Source organism: Dipodomys spectabilis, unplaced genomic scaffold (genome assembly GCF_019054845.1).
Source record: "Dipodomys spectabilis isolate Male_0828 unplaced genomic scaffold, ASM1905484v1 ptg000049l, whole genome shotgun sequence".
Lineage (NCBI taxonomy): Eukaryota > Metazoa > Chordata > Mammalia > Rodentia > Heteromyidae > Dipodomys > Dipodomys spectabilis.
In genome coordinates, this window is record NW_024870726.1 from 687,306 (window position 1) to 704,446 (window position 17,141).

The window sequence follows — 17,141 nt, forward strand, 5'->3', positions numbered from 1 at the left end:
GACTTCCTGTGAAGATGTGGGATGTTGATACCCAGGGTTCTTCTTTTTTTCTTAATATATATATATATATATTTTACTGTAAAGATACTGTATAGAGGGGTTACAGTTATGTGAGTAAGGTAATGAGTGCATTTCTTATCCAGCAATTGTTATCTCCTCCTTTGTTTTTCCCCTACCATCCCTTCCCTTCCCATCTCCACAACTCCTCCATTCCCTCCCCAAAGTTTTAAAGTTTGTTTTCAACATAGTGTCTTGCACATCTCATTTTTACAATGGGTCAACCAGGGTTCTTATTTGTTTTTTTTTTTTTTTGGGGTCCGGTCGTGGGGTCTGAACTCTGGGCCTGGGTGCTGTCCCTCAGCTCTTCAGCTCAAGGCTAGCGCTCTACCACTTGAGCCACAGCGCTACTTCTGGCTTTTTTCTTTTTGCTTGTGTGGCGCTGAGGAATCAAACCCAGGGCCTCAGGCATGCAAGGCAAGCACTCTACCACTGAGCCACCTTCCCAGCCCCCAGGGTTCTTCTTATACGGGGCAAGAGGTTAGGACTACAGATCACCAGGTTCCTAAAGTTGCCCTATGGGGCCTGTAACTGGCAAACTGGCACGCAAGAATGCAGGCACTCTGGTGACTGCCATTGTTATGAATAAGAAAGTCCTTTGTTTCTTTCCCAGGTCTCTTAAGAACTTCAACTTCAGTCCTTGAAAAGGTGGCAGGACAAGTTGTTAGTATACAAGTAGGGGGAAAGCTGAGACTCTGCCAACCTCTTGATCTTTCAGGAGCTCAAGCCAGAAGGACTCTGGAGGCTGGAGAGGATGGGCATCATGGAAGGGATTTTTGTTGTTGTTATGGTACTGGGGCTTGAACTCAGAGCCTTAGGCTCTTTTGGCTTTTTTGCTGGTCCTCTACCACTTGAACCACACCTCTACTTTCAGCTTTTTGATGGTACTTAGAAGAGTATCATGTATTTTTCTGCCTGGCTTCAAACCTTGATTCTCAGATCTCAGCCTTGTGAGTAGCTAGGATTACAGGTGTGAGACACCAGCACCCAGCCATTGGAGGGCTTTGAGCAGAGGCAGTCCATGCAGGAACTCATGTGTAGCAGGCTCACCAAGGCTGCCTTCTTGAGAACAGATGGGAAAGGAACTGGTAGGAAGCAGGAGTTGGGTGATCACACCTTTGTAGGGTGGTGAGAACTCATGCCTTTGAAGGGTGGCATTCTGGATCTTTGGAAGGCTGGCTGACACTTCAGGATGTGAGAGGAGAGGCAAAGAAACCAACACCAGTTTTTCCACACAGCATATGGGGTGGGAGGGGAGGGCAGTGAAATCCAACTTGAGACAGGCTGGATTCATTCCCCCAGCTGGCCATCTAGAAGAAGGTGTAGAGAGCCAGGTGCTGGTGGTTCATGCCTGTAATCCTACTTACTCAGGAGGCTGAGATCTGAGCATCCCAGTTCAAAGTCAGCTCAGGCAGGAAAGTCCAGGAGACTCTTATCTCCAATGAGCCTCAGAAAACCGGAAGTGGCACTGTGGCTCAAGTGGTAGAGCGCTCACCTTGAGCTGAAGAGCTCAGGGATGGTGTGCAGGCCCAGAGTTCAAGCCTCATGACCGACCAAAAAAAAAAAAAAGGTGTAGAGAAGGAAGATGGACCTGGGTTTGTTGTTCAGAGGTGAGATCTGGGCTTGAGACTGATCACTCTATGGATGATATTCAAAGCTATGAGAGAGGAACTCACACCAACAGAAGCTGCCTAAGGAAGAGTCCCAGGGCCTTTGGCACTGAGAGGGTTAGGAAATAGAAAGGGCAGAGAAGTCCTACAGAAGACATGTAGGGAGGCCGGGTGAAACGTTATCCCAGACACGGGAGAAAGTAGGGTAGAAAGCTTTCAAAGTAGGGTAGTGAACAATTGCTCCAGATAGGACCACAAGGCCACATGTCTGCATCTGTTACTATGGTTACCAAGTGAGAAGTCAAAGGCATATCACCGATGGAGTTCAAGGTCAGGGACAGAAGCAGGAACAAAAGGGGTCAGCACATCTGCCAGGACCCAAGAGCTTGGGTACCAGGATGCTTACTTAGGCCCTCACGGGCCTATGTGGGCTCCAGGTGAGGGCGGGGAGGACGTTAGAAGTCTGTGCCCAGGGGCAGACCAGCAGTCTCTGGGCCCCGTGCACGCGATCTCATTCGCCGGGAGCCCGCGGGGACCGGAGCTCTGGCGGGGGGTGGGGGGGGTGGGGGGTGGGGGGTGGTGGGGGGGAGGGGGGAGGGGAGAGGCGGGGGGGGGGGCGGCAGGGCGGTCCGGCTCCGCGGGTCCCCCGCGTGGAGCTTACCTGGAGTCGGGGTGGGGGGCACGAGGAGCTGCGGCTCCACGCGCATAGCTCAGTGTTGGAATGGGGGCAGGAACGATGCCCGGGAAGGCTCCGTGGGCATCGCACTCCGTGCGCCTCCGCTTAGACCTGAGCGCCCTGCGGGGGGCTGGGGGCCGGGGGGCCAGGCCCACGGCCGGCTCGGGGTCGGCCGCCTCTGGGGAGAGAATTTACACGTAGAGAGGAAGCAAGCACTCGTGCCGGAGTGCAGACACACAAACACACGCACGGAGGCCGAAAGTTAACCCACGGAAACAACAAAAGCGCGGGCAGGCTTGCGCCTGGGCTCGGGAGCGGAGGCGCCGGGCGGCACCGGACGGATCGGCGGCAGCGGGTTACACCGGGCCAGGCGGGCGAGTCGGTGCGGAGCTCGGATCCCACGGATCATCCCGAGCGTCCGCGCCGCGCGCGCCCGGCTGCGAGCGCCGAGCGCACCGCCCGCGCGCCGGCTCGGCGGAGACGCCGCGGCGGCGGGGACTACAAGTCCCAGGAAGCCCCGGGGCAGCGCGGGGGCGGAGCCTGGCGCAATTCCCCGGGATCCGGCGCGCTGGGAAGCGCCGCGGAGGACGCAGCGGCGGCGGCGGCGGCGGCCGGAGGGCGGCGGGCGCGCGGGCGCGAGCGCGAGCGCGGGCGCGGGCGGGGGCGGGGCCGACGTGGGCCGGGGCCCTGCGTGCCGGGGAGGGGGCCGGCCGGGCAGGCGGCGGGCATCTCTCGGAGCGAGCTCCGCGGCTTGCGGGCTTCCTGCGGCTCGGTCCCGGCGCGGCGGGCGGCGCACAGCGGGCTCGGCTCGGGGGTTCCGGGCGCTCCGGGCGGCTCAGCACGCAGCGCGCGGACCCACGCCGCGGCCGGGCTCCGGGAGCGACGCGGCCCCGGCCCGGGGGCCGGCCCTCGGCCCGGGCGCTCGGAGCGCGGCGGCCCGCCTGGGCTTTAATGGCTGCTCGGCCGGGCAGCGCCTAGGGCTGGAAGGCGGCCGCGGCGCGGGAGCGCGTCGGAGCGAGCCTCCTCCGGGGCCGCGGCGCGCTCCATGGGGACGCCCTCCCCCCGGACGGCCCGCTGACCCGGGACGCCGGGGCCCGCTCGCTCGCCGGCCGCGCGTCCCGGCCATGAACTGAGCTCCGGGGCCGGCCCCACGCCCGCTCGGCCCGCGCCTTTCTTCTAGCGCCTCCTCCGCCCGCCGCCGGCGGGCCGGGCTCCCCGGGGGCTGCGGCGCCCCGGGCTCGGCGGCCCGCGGGTCCCGGGGCGCGGGGCGGCGGCGGGGGGGCGCGCGGCTCCGGGCGCGGCGCCTGCATCATGAACTACCAGCAGCAGCTGGCCAACTCGGCTGCCATCCGGGCCGAGATCCAGCGCTTCGAGTCGGTCCACCCCAACATCTACTCCATCTACGAGCTGCTGGAGCGCGTGGAGGAGCCGGTGCTGCAGAACCAGATCCGGGAGCACGTCATCGCCATCGAAGGTGAGCCGGCCTGGCCGCCCCGGGCTTCCGAAGCGCGCAGGGGAGCGGGCGCCCCGGGCGCGGCGGCGGGGGGGGCGCGCGTGGTGCGGTGTGCGTGCGTGCGTGCGTGTGTGTATGTGTATGTGTGTGTGTACACACGCGCCGGGGACCGGGCGTCCGAGGCCCCGCGGGGAGCTCTGCGGTCCTCCTCGCCCTGTCCTGCCAGGGCGGGCGGCGCCGCCGGCCGGGCCAGGGAAGAGGAATCGCCGGCGTGGATTCCGTAATGGACAATGGAGTCTCTCCAAGTGAGAAAGTGGCTGGGTACCGCCGCGTCCCGCAGCCGCCGGACTCTTCAGCCTGGCAGACACCTCGGGGCAGCCGGAAGGTTGGGCAGCGCGCGATCTGTGACGGGTTCTTAGGCCAGGCCTGGGCGTCCTGCTGGACCTTGAAGCGCGTTTTGGAGGAGGACCGTTTGCTGGGGGCTGCAGCGACGCAGGGCCGGCCCCTTTCGGAGCGTGGTTTAACCCAGCCCGTGAGCACAGCGGGTACGGTTGAATTCGGTCCATGTGCGCAGCCAGGCCTCAGGCAGCGCTTGCCCAGGTGTGGGTCCTCGTGTGTACCGAGAGTCCTGGGTCAAATTGGCAAGCCCTTCGGGGAAGGCAAGGGACCTTGCAGTGAAAAGGGTGTCACTTTGACATGCTTGGGGGCCACCGCAGAGGAGGATGTGGAGGGGAGGCTGTAAGCCTGTGTGTTGGGGTGAGGGTTGGGGGACCTGGCACAATGTTTTCTTTCACCTACATGTCAGGGAGGACAGTGTCCCTGCCCGAGAGACTCTGTGCCCTCCGCCTTCCAGGGGCTGTGTTCTCTGCACCAGCAGTGGCTCTCATTTATCTGCTTCTAGGCTTCCAGGGCTGCTGCTGCTGCTGCTTTGCTTCATTTCCTTTCTGCCCAGACTGACCTAGGGGAGCAGGCGTGTGTAATGGGTGATGTCCATCCAACTGCAGTTGAGCAGTTGATCAGCAGTCTGTTCTCTTGTGTTGCTGTTGGCCAGTCGTGGGATAGAACCTGCAGGAAGGTTTGTCCGTGATGGTGGCCTGCCCTAGGGCTGCCGAGACTTTGCTTGAGGAACACTGATAACCTGAAAGCAGGGTCTCGCTCTGCTTCCCTCCAGCCAACTGTGAGGGGACACTGACCCCTTTGGCAATTTGTAGTCTAAACTGCGAACTTCAGAGTGGTTATGATTTGAAGCTTGGGTTAGGTGGGGAAGGTGGGTTTAGGGTTGAGGATCCCCTTGATCCCCTTGATGTTCCACCACCTCATGGACTTGAACCACATTCCAGCCATGCTGGCTGACTGGCTAGCTGCATCCACAGGAGACTTGGTCATTCCCGGGGAAGGTCCTAGCAGGCCCCAGCCTTTCAAGAACCTGGGGCTCATTGAGTACATCCTGTCTATTGGCAGCTTAAGAGACTTCCAGGCTTATCAAAAGTAAAGATTTGTTTGTGCCTTTTCAACTTGTGGCAAGTGCTGGTGCTTGCAGGGTCACTTGCAGATAGAGGGGCAATGTCTTGATCTGCTCTAGTAGCATTGGAAAGGGGCATTGCTTGTCTTAGATGTTTCTTCCCACCCACTTCTCTGACTGTAGCCACAGAAGTCTGATGAAACACCATGAAAGCTGTTGCAGGTCGGGGACACACCTGGCCGAGAGCATCTTGCTTCAGAGAAGGAGCACCCCTAGCTGAGTGAGTTGCAGAGCTCTGGTTTTCATTTTGTATTCCTGAAGATTCCTGCTGGGGTCTTGAACACTTCATCCAAACATTAGACTTTCTAGCAAGAGGGTATGGTTGGAACTTCCTTTCCTTTCCCCTTTCCTATTTCCCCTTCCCTCTTTCCTTTTTCATCTTTCCCCTTGCCTTCTGTGCACTTTTGAAGATGTTGGTTTCAGGATAACTTAATGCCTACCTTTATGATGTGAGACTGGAGTCTTTGTCATTTTTAATAAGGCTCAGAATCAATGGATGGATACTTTCTTGTTAGGGGCTTTGATAATGCTATTTTTTTTCCCCCTGTTAGAAACAGGAATGTCTGTATTGTGCCAGGGCTGTAGTGGATTTCGTGAGGCTTAAGAAGCATTCTGATTATCCTCTGTTCTTTGTCCTGTTATCGGCAGTGGTTCCATCATTGGTTTGTGAAGGACGCCAGCCCAGATGTCTGGCTTCATAATGGCCTCATTTTAGAGAAGAGGAAGTGGGGGTTCAGGGCGGGTGTGAACTTTTGATGGAGGTTGTTCAAAGTCTGATCTGAACCAAGGGATCAGTTGGGGCTCCAGGCCTCCGCCCTCCCTGAGCAGCTCTCCTTCAGGACCTCACTCTGCCTTTCCTAATTAAATCGACGCCGATTTGTTATAACGAAATACTCCTTCCTCTCCATGGCAATTTTAAGACCATGAATGGGTTTTACACTTACTTACTAGACGCTTTGTAAGTTCAGAGGGCTGCACAGTTGTGCCAGGGTGACAGTTTTGGGTGAGAAGAGAACTCTGCAGAAACAGTTTCGTACAGCTGTGCGCTCCTGGATACCATGTCTGAGGACACTGTTGCCTTGGGGAAACCCAGGTAGTACATGCCTGGGGAACCATGGCAGAGTACCAGAGTAACTGGAGTGCATTCTGGCTCCAGGAGACAGACCAGGATCTGCCCCAGCCGATGATCATGTCTTGGAGGCCCAGTGGTAGGACAGCAAAACTAAGATTTAAAATGTAACAGCTGGGCGCCAGCAGCGGTGGTCCATGTTTATCATCCTAGCTACTCAGGAGACTGAGATCTGAGGATACCTGTTTGAAGTCAGCCTGGGCGGGAAAGTCTGTGAGACTCTTACCTCTAAAAACTACTCAGAAAAAGCCATAAGTGGCTCTGTGGCTCAAGCAGTAGAGCACTAGTGTTGAGCACAAAGAGGCTCTGTGACAGCTCCCAGACCCTGAGTTCAAGTTCCAGGACTAGCTTAAAAAAAAAAAAAGTAACTGTTACCAGGCTATGAGTATTAATTATAGCAATAGTTTAAAAATCCCTTGTCCTACATAACAGAAAGTTGTCACTTTTTTCCCCTCTCATCTCTGTTTATATGTACATACACAATTACAGTCTTTTTACACTTTTGATTACTGAAATGGGAGCCCTGTCTAAAGCTGATACCAGGGCTTGAACTCAGGGTCCTCATGTTCTTTCTTGGCTTTTTCTGCTCAAGCTGGTACTTTACCAAGCCCTGAGCCACACCTCCATCTGGCTTTTTTCTGGCTAATTGGAGATAAGAGTTTTGTGGACTTTGCCTGGGCTGGCTTTGAACCAGAATTCTTAGATCTTAGTCTCTTGAGTTGCTAGGATTACAAGTATGAGCCACCAGGGCCTCAATAAAAATGAGCTAGTAATCCTGCACTTTTGCTCTTGATCTTATTTTAAGGCCTGTCAACAAGTGTCTTTATCTTTATTTCATACTTTGAGACCCATCCCTGTCCAAATCTGTGATGTTTTAAGGAAACTTTGCAGTTAGCAGGTTCAGGTTTGTGTGGTGTCCACAGGGGTGTGGCTTACATGACCTGTGCACATAGATCAGTCATATCCTAAAGCCGCCATGTCTAGGTGTGAGCGTGGGGCCCATCTTACCTCCAGTTTGAGCAGTTTGTCTTGGTTTCCCCTCTGTCTTTCCTTTGAAGAGTTTGGCTTGGGTGGATGAGGTTGAACAAATGAGTCAACTGCTTTTCTTGTTAAGTAAAGCTTGTTCTTTTAAGGCTAAAGCCTCTATTAGCAGCGGCACATTGTAATTCAGCTTGCCAGCCACAGAACTAGGATGCAAGTGATAGCCCAGCCAGCTCATTCAGCCCTGGCAGCTTGAGTCCCTCCCGGGCCCTGCTGGGAAGTTCAGCTGTTCTCTCAGTTTGGGACCCTAGCCTGCATTCATGCCTCTGCCTTCACTAGGAAGCGGCTCATCAGACACCCACCCTTAGTCCCACTTGGTCTGCAATGGCTCAGCTTTGCTCTCACCCTTTAAGGTCATTTTTCACAGGTCCAGAGTTCCAGGCAGCATCTGAGTCTTGGCAAGTGGAGAACTTGGGAAGATTGGGGGGGCGGGCAATCCACTTAACCCCATGCGACAGCTGCGCACTTGAGCGTCTGTGCCCAGGAGAGCGCCAAGTATTACACCAGCATCGTGTCACTTTGTCCTGTGACTATACCATATGTAACATATATGCCCTGTCTGCAACTCAGAAAGAGTAGGAAATTGCCCCAGAGATACGAGCTGGGTGCGTCTGGTCTTTGTGTTAGTCCTCTAGTATCTTATGAGATAGATAGGCAGCCCCTCCTGTTGATAGCTTCCATAATGGTCTTTGTGGCCATCCAGGCTTCTGTGCCCTTGACCGAAAGGAGAAGAGTTTGAGATTACCCCCGGATAACCCATGACATTATGTTGGCTGTGCACTTGGAACTGTACGAGTTTGTTTCCATAGAGTGGTTTATTTAGTCTGGTTGCTGCATGTTTAGGGAAACAAGCTTCTTTCTGCCATGGGCAGAAAGTTTCTACCATGCTGGTAGTCCTTCAGGTTTAACCAGAGGTTGCAGGATTGCATCTCCATTGTCTTGTTGCTTCTCATGCCTGAGCCTTTGCAGTCTGGTGTCCATCCTGAGGCCAGTTTCAAGCATTTAGTCATGGTATGGATGCCCCTTCCCTGAGATGCTCTGAGGCCTGGCCAGTGTAGAGTCACCCACAGCCCGCCTTACTTCCCTAGAGGCGAGACCTTCCTGCTCCTGGCCCCTGCTTTTGCTTCTCTACTACAAGATTCCCCCCTTCATTCTGCTCACTGAAGGCAGAAGTCAGGAAGCGCTCGTTTTCTGTATCCTCAGATGGATCAGTACCCATGAATCGTTGCTGACTGAGTTCCTTGCCAGCGGGTCCTTTTCCTCCCTGTTGGTGTTCTCTCAGTGTCCCCTGGAAGAGGGGGCATTTTGAAGCCTATCCCCAGAGCACTGAAGGGAGGCTGAGCATCTTTTAGATTTGGCAAGTTAGCTTTGATGGGAATGAAAGGTCCTATGGTATTAAGAGTAGAACTGAAATTTTCTTTAGGTGGCAAAAGAAAAAGATCTGCGTGCTACATCTTTTCAAGTCAGAGCTTTGCAAAAGGTTGGCATGTTTTTGTGTTGGATGCGGGCAGGTTTCAGACAGTATCTCTGGGAGCAATGCGCGAGTGACAGACTGGCATGGGTACAATGTCACCTTCAGTGTCATACCACCAAGAGCTGCTGATTCTCAGGTTTGGGTGGGCAAGCAGGTCCCGTAGAGGGCTTGTGGAAGCACATTGCTGCCTTCAGTTTCTAGAAAGTTCTGTAGGTCCAGAGTGGGTTCCGAGAGCATGCAGTTCCAACAATGTCTGGGGGCTTTCGCAAAGCATTGCTAGAAAGAGACTGAGGTTGGGCTGGGAGTGTTGTTTAGTGATAGAGTGCTAGCCTAGCATGCATGAAGCCCTGGGTTCGATTCCTCAGCACCACATAAACAGAAAAAGCCAGAAGTTGTGCTGTGGCTCAAGTGATAGAGGGCTAGCCTTGAATACAGAGAGGCTCAGGGATAGTGCCCAGGCCCTGAGTTCAAGCCCCAGGACTGGCCAAAAAAAAAGATGGAAGCTATACTTGGTCCAGTGCCTTCCTGGGCCCAGTCTTAAGATTTGGGGTATCTCGTTGCTTTCCTTCCCTTCAGCAGCTAAAGCTGTTGCCTGTATACACAGAGTTTTAAACCCTGTGAAGGAAGGATTGAAACCTAAGTTTTAGTGGTTTTGATCTGTATGTCTCCATGATGCGGATAGAAAAGAGGCAGGTGTACTGAGAGGTGTTGAGTTTCTGGGAAGTGGTTAGGTAGAGGATGACTCTTACAAAAAAAGGGTGCATTAGATAGTGGAACCAGCTGATAGTGCCTTTCCTGTGAATTTTTCCTTCCTGTCTTAATAGAGTGTCGATTTTTTTTGTGTATCTCATGAATATTTAGATGAGATTCTTCAATATTCACTTACTATGATAATTTGGTGGATGATACATTGTGTTACTCTAGCAAAAAGACACTTCTGTAGAAGAGAGGCAGAGTCTTACATGTTTTCAGCAGTTTAAATGAAAGAGCATAGAAGACCCTGAAGGGAGTGAGTTAGAAGGGAGAGGCGGCAGCCCCAGCCCCCAGCCCCACCGAAGTGCAGCAGCCCCAGCCCCACCGAACTGCATCAAAACCTGGGTCCCTGTTAACTGCCACCTCACCTCTGTTTTGCTCTACATCAGACCTTTTCTTTTGTTGCATCTGGAATTCCTTCCTTTGTACCCTTCCTTTCCCCCTGCCTACCCTGCAGCTGTTTATGGTTTGTGAGTCTCAGTCTGGCTTGTTTAACTACTGCTTTGGTTTTATCCTGTTTCCCAACACTCAAAGGAGCCTCTGTCCCCCTTCCTGTCTCCTTCCTGCTCCCCCAGAATCTTCGTATCCTTAGCTTGAATGATTTGAGCCTAGTAAAGCCGGATGGGGCTTAGTTATTTTTAAAACCCAGGTTTTGGGGTTCTGATCTGGTGCTTAGCTACATAATTCCTTCCCTTTGTTAAGTATCTCTCTGAGGAAGAAAGTGCGCTCTACAGATGTTAATCTCTAATCTTTGCTGCATCTGCTATTTTGTTCTGGGATTGGAGCTCTAGGCTTTGTGTGTGCAACAGTGAGGTCTGCCTTCCAGGAGCTTTGGTTGCCTATGTCTATAAGTATGAGATGACCCATCCAGAGCAGAGCAATTGTTGTCTTTTGGTCCAATCCCTCATCTTCTGTGCTTTACTTCCAGTTGGCCATGGCAGGAGGATGGATTGTGGGGCTGGTGGTATAGGGACACACACACACACACACACCACACATATCCTGCACACACACACACACACACACACACACACACACACACACACACACACCCCACACACACACACACACACACACCACACATATCCTGCCGGGCAGAGGAGGCTGTTAATGGATCCTTTGAATAACCAGCCAAATAGCTTGTTTGTGTGCAGGGTCAGGACATTTTCCATAAAGAGCAGACTAAATATAGGCTTGAGGGTGGGGACCAGGGCCCAAGAGGGGGCTGTCACCGCTCTGGTATTGTTTCTTCCATTGGTAATGGGGACTCCACCAGCCTGGAACAGGTGGCCACCCTTAGCCCTCTGGGAACAGATTGGTGTTTTGTTTAACCAGGGGCTCATTTGCAAGTTTCACACTTCTCCCGCTGTTTGATGGGGTTGTCTTTTTTGGGCTACAGTGTTGGAGTATTTGTACAGTGTTTCTACACAAGCAACTGTCTCTGCCTTAAAGCAACTCATGCAGGCTGGCTGTCATTAGCATCCTGGTTAGAAGACTTTTTTTTTTTCCTTAAAGGGTGGGAAACACTTTGTGGTTCTGGGAGAAGAATTCCAAACAATCACTGGCCATGTTCACAAATGATTTATATTTGGTCTTAGAAATGTCAACATCCAGCCAACTCTAGCAAATAGAGCCATGTTGATTCCAGCCTACCCAGGCCATCCAGCTGTATGGTTCTGGTGTTCTCTTCTCAGCGAAGCACTCCCTTTAGGAGGGAGCTTCGTTACAATGCACTGAGTTGTAGTTTTACTAAATAAGGATGTACGGATAGCATTGAGGCTACTTGAAGAGAAGAACTTTATTTTATTTTTCTTTTAATGAATGTTTGGTGCAACTAACAAGACCTGCTGTAGTGTCATGAGGTTTTTTTTTTTTTTTTTTTAAATTCTTTAGAATTGATTAATTAATTTGAGGTGCTGGGGATCCAACCCCGGGCCTCAGGCGTGGTTAGGCAAGCTCTGAGGGTGATGAGCAGTGTCTTTCTGTGATGGTGGCCTTCCACAAGATTTTATATGGTGGGTAAGGACTTGCTAACTTTCCGAATGAGAGAGAGAGACGCTCACTTGGGAAGCGTGGCTGCCTGTGCAGGCTCCCTGGCAGGCCCTGTGTGCGAGAACTGAGTTTTCATGGCGGGTGCTTCTCAAGCCTGGGTCTGGCCTACCCTTGTTGTCAAAGGTTTTGGTCCTGCTGTGAGTCTCGAGGTTGTCTGCTCTTGTCTGACCACACCATTAGGCCTGGTCCGCAAGAGTCTCAGGTCATTTGGAGTTTGGGATCACATGATTGAGATGACTTCAAGCTCCCACAGTTTTTTGAGAACCCCCTTTTTTACATATAGCAAAAGCAAAGACACCCCAGTTTAGGAAGGAAGGTTTTGCAAAGAGCTGGTATATCACCCCTCAACCAGAAGGGAGACAGGCCAGGGCAGACAGAGCTTAGCTATCCTCTACTGGTCAGATGCTGTGTCTTTTTGGGCTTGTTCTGCATCCATGGACACTGGCTGAGCAGCATAGAGCACAGATGAGGCTCAGTTATACTGTGCTGGCCAGCTGTTCTGCCCTCATTCATGGGCTAGTTCTGCTGCCCGTGTTCCCAGAGTGTGGACAGCATGGACCACAGACGAGGCTTGTCTGTACCATGCTGGACATATGCTGTTCCCATAGTTCTGGTGCCTGTTTTGCTGTCTGTGGGCATGGACCGTGGACTAGGCTTGTCTGTACTCTACTGGTCTGGCGCTGGTATCATCGTTGATGTGTCTATTCTGCTTCCCGTGGACACTGGCCTGGTCACCTGTTTTTGGCTGGTCGGGGCCATGTTAGCATGCACATTCCTGGACATGTCTTTGGGGCTCATATGGCCTTGTTTCTGTGGGGTCCATGTTAAAAGAGGGTCTCTGTATTGGGTGGCCTTGGCTCCCGCAGCTGGACTGGCTCCCTGGACATCTCCATGGGCGGCGTCCTGGGCTGAGAGCCCTCATGCAGCTTCCTGGTCTTTTTCCTTCCTAGGTTTTTCTCCTTTCAGTGGTTTGCTTCTAGCAAAGATTGGAGTGACCTATACATTTCTAGCTCCCACATGGTCCACCAACAATCTCTCCCTGGTTCTGCATGGCTGCATGGATGGAGCTCTGTGTGAAGTCTCCAGCAGCAGTCCCTGGCCCCTGGGGTGGCAGGTATACCGACAGAGACTGGAACTGAGCCCCTTGGCGCCAGCAGATGGTTATCTGGTGGGGTGCTCTTTCCAGCGGGGTTGTGTAGCCCCAGAACTCCTCACTGCTCCCACACTACCTCTTCCAGTCTGGAGGTGACTGCTGAGTTTGCCTCTGTATTTGCAAGGAAATGACTCCACTCTTGCCCTTAAGTGTTTGTGGTCCTGATAGTTCCATATTAGCACTGTTCTGAAGACACAAAAGAAAGAAAAGCTAAGGGTTGCCAGCCCTGTCTCTAGAGGTTATTTTCTTTGTTCCTGCTGTTGTGTCCTGGGAGCTGCCCCTCCCCTTCCACACAGCCTATGTTAAGCCAGTCCTAGGGCTGGGGCAGGGGCAGGGGCAGGTGCTGGGGCAGGGGCTGGGGCAGGGGCTGGGGCAGGGGCTGGGGCAGGGGCAGGGGCAGGGGCAGGGGCAGGGACTGGGGCAGGGGCAAGGGCTGAGGCAGAGGCAGGGCAGGGGCAGGGGCTGGGGCAGGGGCTGGGGCAGGGGCAGGGCCTGGGGCTGGGGCAGGGGCAGGGGCTGAGGCAGGGGCTGGGGCAGGGGCTGGGGCAGGGGCTGGGGCTGGGGCAGGGGCTGGGGCAGGGGCTGGGGCAGGGGCAGGGGCTGAGGCAGGGGCTGGGGCAGGGGCAGGGGCTGGGGCAGGGGCAGGGGCTGGGGCAGGGCCTGGGGCTGGGGCTGGGGCAGGGCCTGGGGCTGGGGCTGGGGCAGGGGCTGAGGCAGAGGCTGGGACAGGGGCAGGGGCTGGGGCAGGGGCTGGGACTGGGCTGGGGCTCGGGCTCTGGCTCGGGCAGGGGCTGGGGCTGGGGCTGGGGCAGGGCCAGGGCTTGAGGGCTGTGTGAATTTCTCCAGTGGCTTTGCAAACACAAATATTTATTTTGAAGGATGGTGGTGGGAGGGTAGTGCTTATGCTGACTTTGTTTGGGATGGGAAGTGCCGAATGTGAGAGTCATAGGGAAGATGTGCTGGGGACCCCTTTGGTGGGCAGAGGGAGGACTTTGAGGCTGCTGGGGCCAGCGGATCTGCCAGAGGCCCTCTCAGGAGTCCATGGTGAGGAAGGTCAGAGGTGGAGTTGGGTCAGCTGAGGCAGATTTCCTGAAGGATCTTGGATGCTCGGTAGGAAAGAGGTGAGTGACTGTGGCCCAGGTTGGGGGCAGGGCAGGAGCTGAGTACCCGGAAGAGAATGACTGCTGAGGACAAGTGGCAGTGGCTGAGGGGCCTGGACAGAGGTCGTGGAGAGTGACTGGGGAGATAGAAACTGGGAACAGCGTCAGGGCTTTTGTACTGGAGGGTGGGGGGTAAAGCGGGGGATGGGAACAGACAACTCAGAACAATGGTGGGGAGTACAGCCCAGGGCTGCCTGTGAGTCTCAGTGAACGGTCCAGGGTGAGGAGGCTGAAGTTCTGGCCTGGGAACTAGAGATGGGCCTTCTGTGGGGTTTACCTCTGGACAGGTGAACATGGAGATGGTGGAGCAGGTTTGTAGAGGTGCCCTGTCCCTGTAGGCCTTCTCCCTGAAAAGGGCTGAGAGACAGGCACAGTGGACAGCAGATAGCCACAGCCTCTTCTGCAGGTCCCTGCACCGTGTCTGACTTGTCTGTCACGTGAGTGTGACTGGTATGGATCCACGCGGGGCTGAGTCCGCTTCCCGGGCTTGGGCCCGGTTGGGATTCAGCATGTGGTTGTGATGGTCCTTGGGGGTCGTGCTTACGAAGCTGGGACGTCTCCCAGCTGTGTGCCTTGCAGAGCAGTCGGTATCCATGTGGTGATGAATGGATGTATGCTCCTTCTACCTGCCTGCCTAGCTGCTAGGTGTGTATATTCTTTTACAGAAATGGCTCTGATCTCTAGACTCATGGAACCAGGTATCTGGACCACAGAAGGTGGAAAGCTGTGACACTGGTGGGCACTGGGTCTGGCCTCTGCAGGAGGCTTAGGAAGCTCCTTGCTTGGCCCATTGGAAGCCCTCTGGCTTCATATAGCAAAGTGTTCCCACTTTTTTAATCTTAGGAGATTTCAGTTTGATGGTTCTCAATCTGTAATTACATTGCTAGTCATTTTAGGCTTATATATCACATGTCTTCTTCTGGCAATAGTCTAACTCTGGAGGGTCTTTACCCTCATACCCATCCAGGCCCCTTGCTCTTTCCCAGGCTCCGTCCAGGGGGATGTATGGTGACCACCGTGTCATGGGAAGCTATGGTCCTGGTGCCCCCTCCAGGATGGCGAGGAGGGCTTGGCCTTGGCTTCACTGCTGCTGCTCCGCAGAGCTGAGCTGCCCAGAGTCATAGGCTTCTTTTCTCGAAGCCGACCTCCACTTGTTCTGATGCCATGCGGTAGCATGGCTCATGCTGAGGCTGGTAGGAAGTGACCTGCCTATTCCCCTGGGAAATTGGGATGCCCCTCCACTTGCTGCATTAACATTGGGGTGCTTATGCTGTTTGGGGTGTGGTCAGAGCACTGCTTCCTGAGCTCGTGCCTCTCCTGGCCCGGGGCTCTCCTCGGGTGTGTGTGTGTGTCCCACTTGTAAATGGCTTCAGATCGGTGTGATCACAACATTTTACCACTAAAGGAGATTAAATCTGCTAATTAATCACATCCCAAGAGAATCTTTTTTTTCCCCTGAATGTTTTAAAATGAAATACTTCAAAGAGTGGAGGTGAAAGAATTTGTAAAGTCAGCTTTTCTCTGCTTATTGTCCAGGCCCTGGCTGTGCCGAATGTCTTTGCTTTACTTAGGAGATGAATGAGCATTCTGTTCAGGGCTCCCAGTTTTCCAAGACCTGCCCAGTGCATGGACTTGAGAGGGATTCTGAACAGTTCAGTTCAGGGCTTTGTATCAGATTCCACATGTCACAGGCACAGTAGGGACAAGATGTTCATTAAGTGGAGGTTGAATGGGAAGGTGTCTCTGTGTAATCTGACCCAGTTCACAGGTGAAGCAAAGGCCAGTGTCTGCTTGACTCTGGCACCCTGAATGACTGTTTGGAAGGGTGGCTCTTACTTGGGCCCCAGTGCTTTAAGTGTGGATAGGGACCAAGTCCTATGGCCCAAGACACTGCTTGCAGGGGAAGTGAATGTATCCTGTTACATCGTGTTGCACCATGGCTGACTTCTGGAAGCAGAGTGAGGTCACACAGGGTTGCAGTCTTGGTTGTTCTGCATGGCTGCAGGGGACAAGAGAATGCTGGCTTACATTCTCAACAGGCTCATGGCCGCTGAATTGCCCTGTGACTCTTGGGGAAAGTCTTTCTGAGCCTCCATTTCAACATGTGGACATTGGTTTTTTGTTTTCGTTGTGTGTGTGTGTATGTGTGTGTTTTCCCATTCCTGGGCCTTTACTCTGCGCCTGGGCACTGTCCCTGAGCTTCTTTTGCTCAAGGCTAGCATTCTACCACTTGAGCCACAGTGCCATTTCTGGCTTTTTCTATGATTAGAGATAAGAGTCTCACAGACTTTCCTGCCTGGGCTGGCTTCGAACTGCGATCCTCAGATCTCAGCCTCCTGAGTAGCTAGGATTACAGGTGTGAGTCACTGGCTCCTGGCTTTGTTTTGTTTTTGCTTGTAAGAGAGGGTCTCACTAAGTAGCCCACACTGGTCTCTTGTTATCCACCAGCTTCAGCCTCTCCAGATGATTTTAAGTATGTGCTACCATGTCTGGATTGAGCTCTTGGGTCTTCAGGGTTCTCTTATCTCTGAAGTAACTGCCAGCATGCCTTTATTAGACCTTTGTCCCAAATTCAGGCCAAGACGGACACGGTCCATGTTTGGAATCAACAGAGGCTAGGTTACCCTAGCAAATGAAGTTTTTTTTGTTTTGTTTTGTTTTTTACCTACAGTCTTCTCCAGAAAACATGGGTATGAAATTCCCCTCTTCAGACTAATGTTTATAAAGGGAGAAGGTAGGCCTTGTATGTCTCATGTGGTACACACATCTGAGTGTGTGCACAGGGTAAGCGTAGTAATCACCAACATCATCTTGCTGTAACACCTGAGTGTATGCACAGGGTATGTCTTCGCAGAAGTCACCAACATCTGCACCTCTAGACTTCACCATGTGTCCTGGTGACAGTGTGTCTGTGTTACTGCAGTGACTGTGAGGTGAATCCTGTAAAGGTAATCAGTGGATCTGCGTTGTATGTGTGTAGAATCTACTCAGATCTCCTCTGTGGTTCACTTCCTCTATTGTGGCTGAGCTCTTTGCAGCACCAAAGACAGTGTTAATTACA

The 17,141-nt window shown here is 53.6% G+C and overlaps 1 protein-coding gene across 2 annotated transcripts in view; it reads left to right on the forward strand.

The window, feature by feature from the left end:
• Window positions 1-3,616: 3,616 nt before the first annotated feature.
• Agap1 (ArfGAP with GTPase domain, ankyrin repeat and PH domain 1) overlaps window positions 3,617-17,141 on the forward strand; it is a 474,515-nt gene continuing 460,990 nt past the window's right edge. For both annotated transcript variants that reach the window (XM_042678805.1, XM_042678806.1), the window contains exon 1: window positions 3,617-3,817. In XM_042678805.1, the coding sequence (XP_042534739.1) occupies window positions 3,655-3,817 (163 nt within the window). In that variant the 5' untranslated portion in view covers window positions 3,617-3,654. The remainder of the gene's footprint in view (window positions 3,818-17,141) is intronic.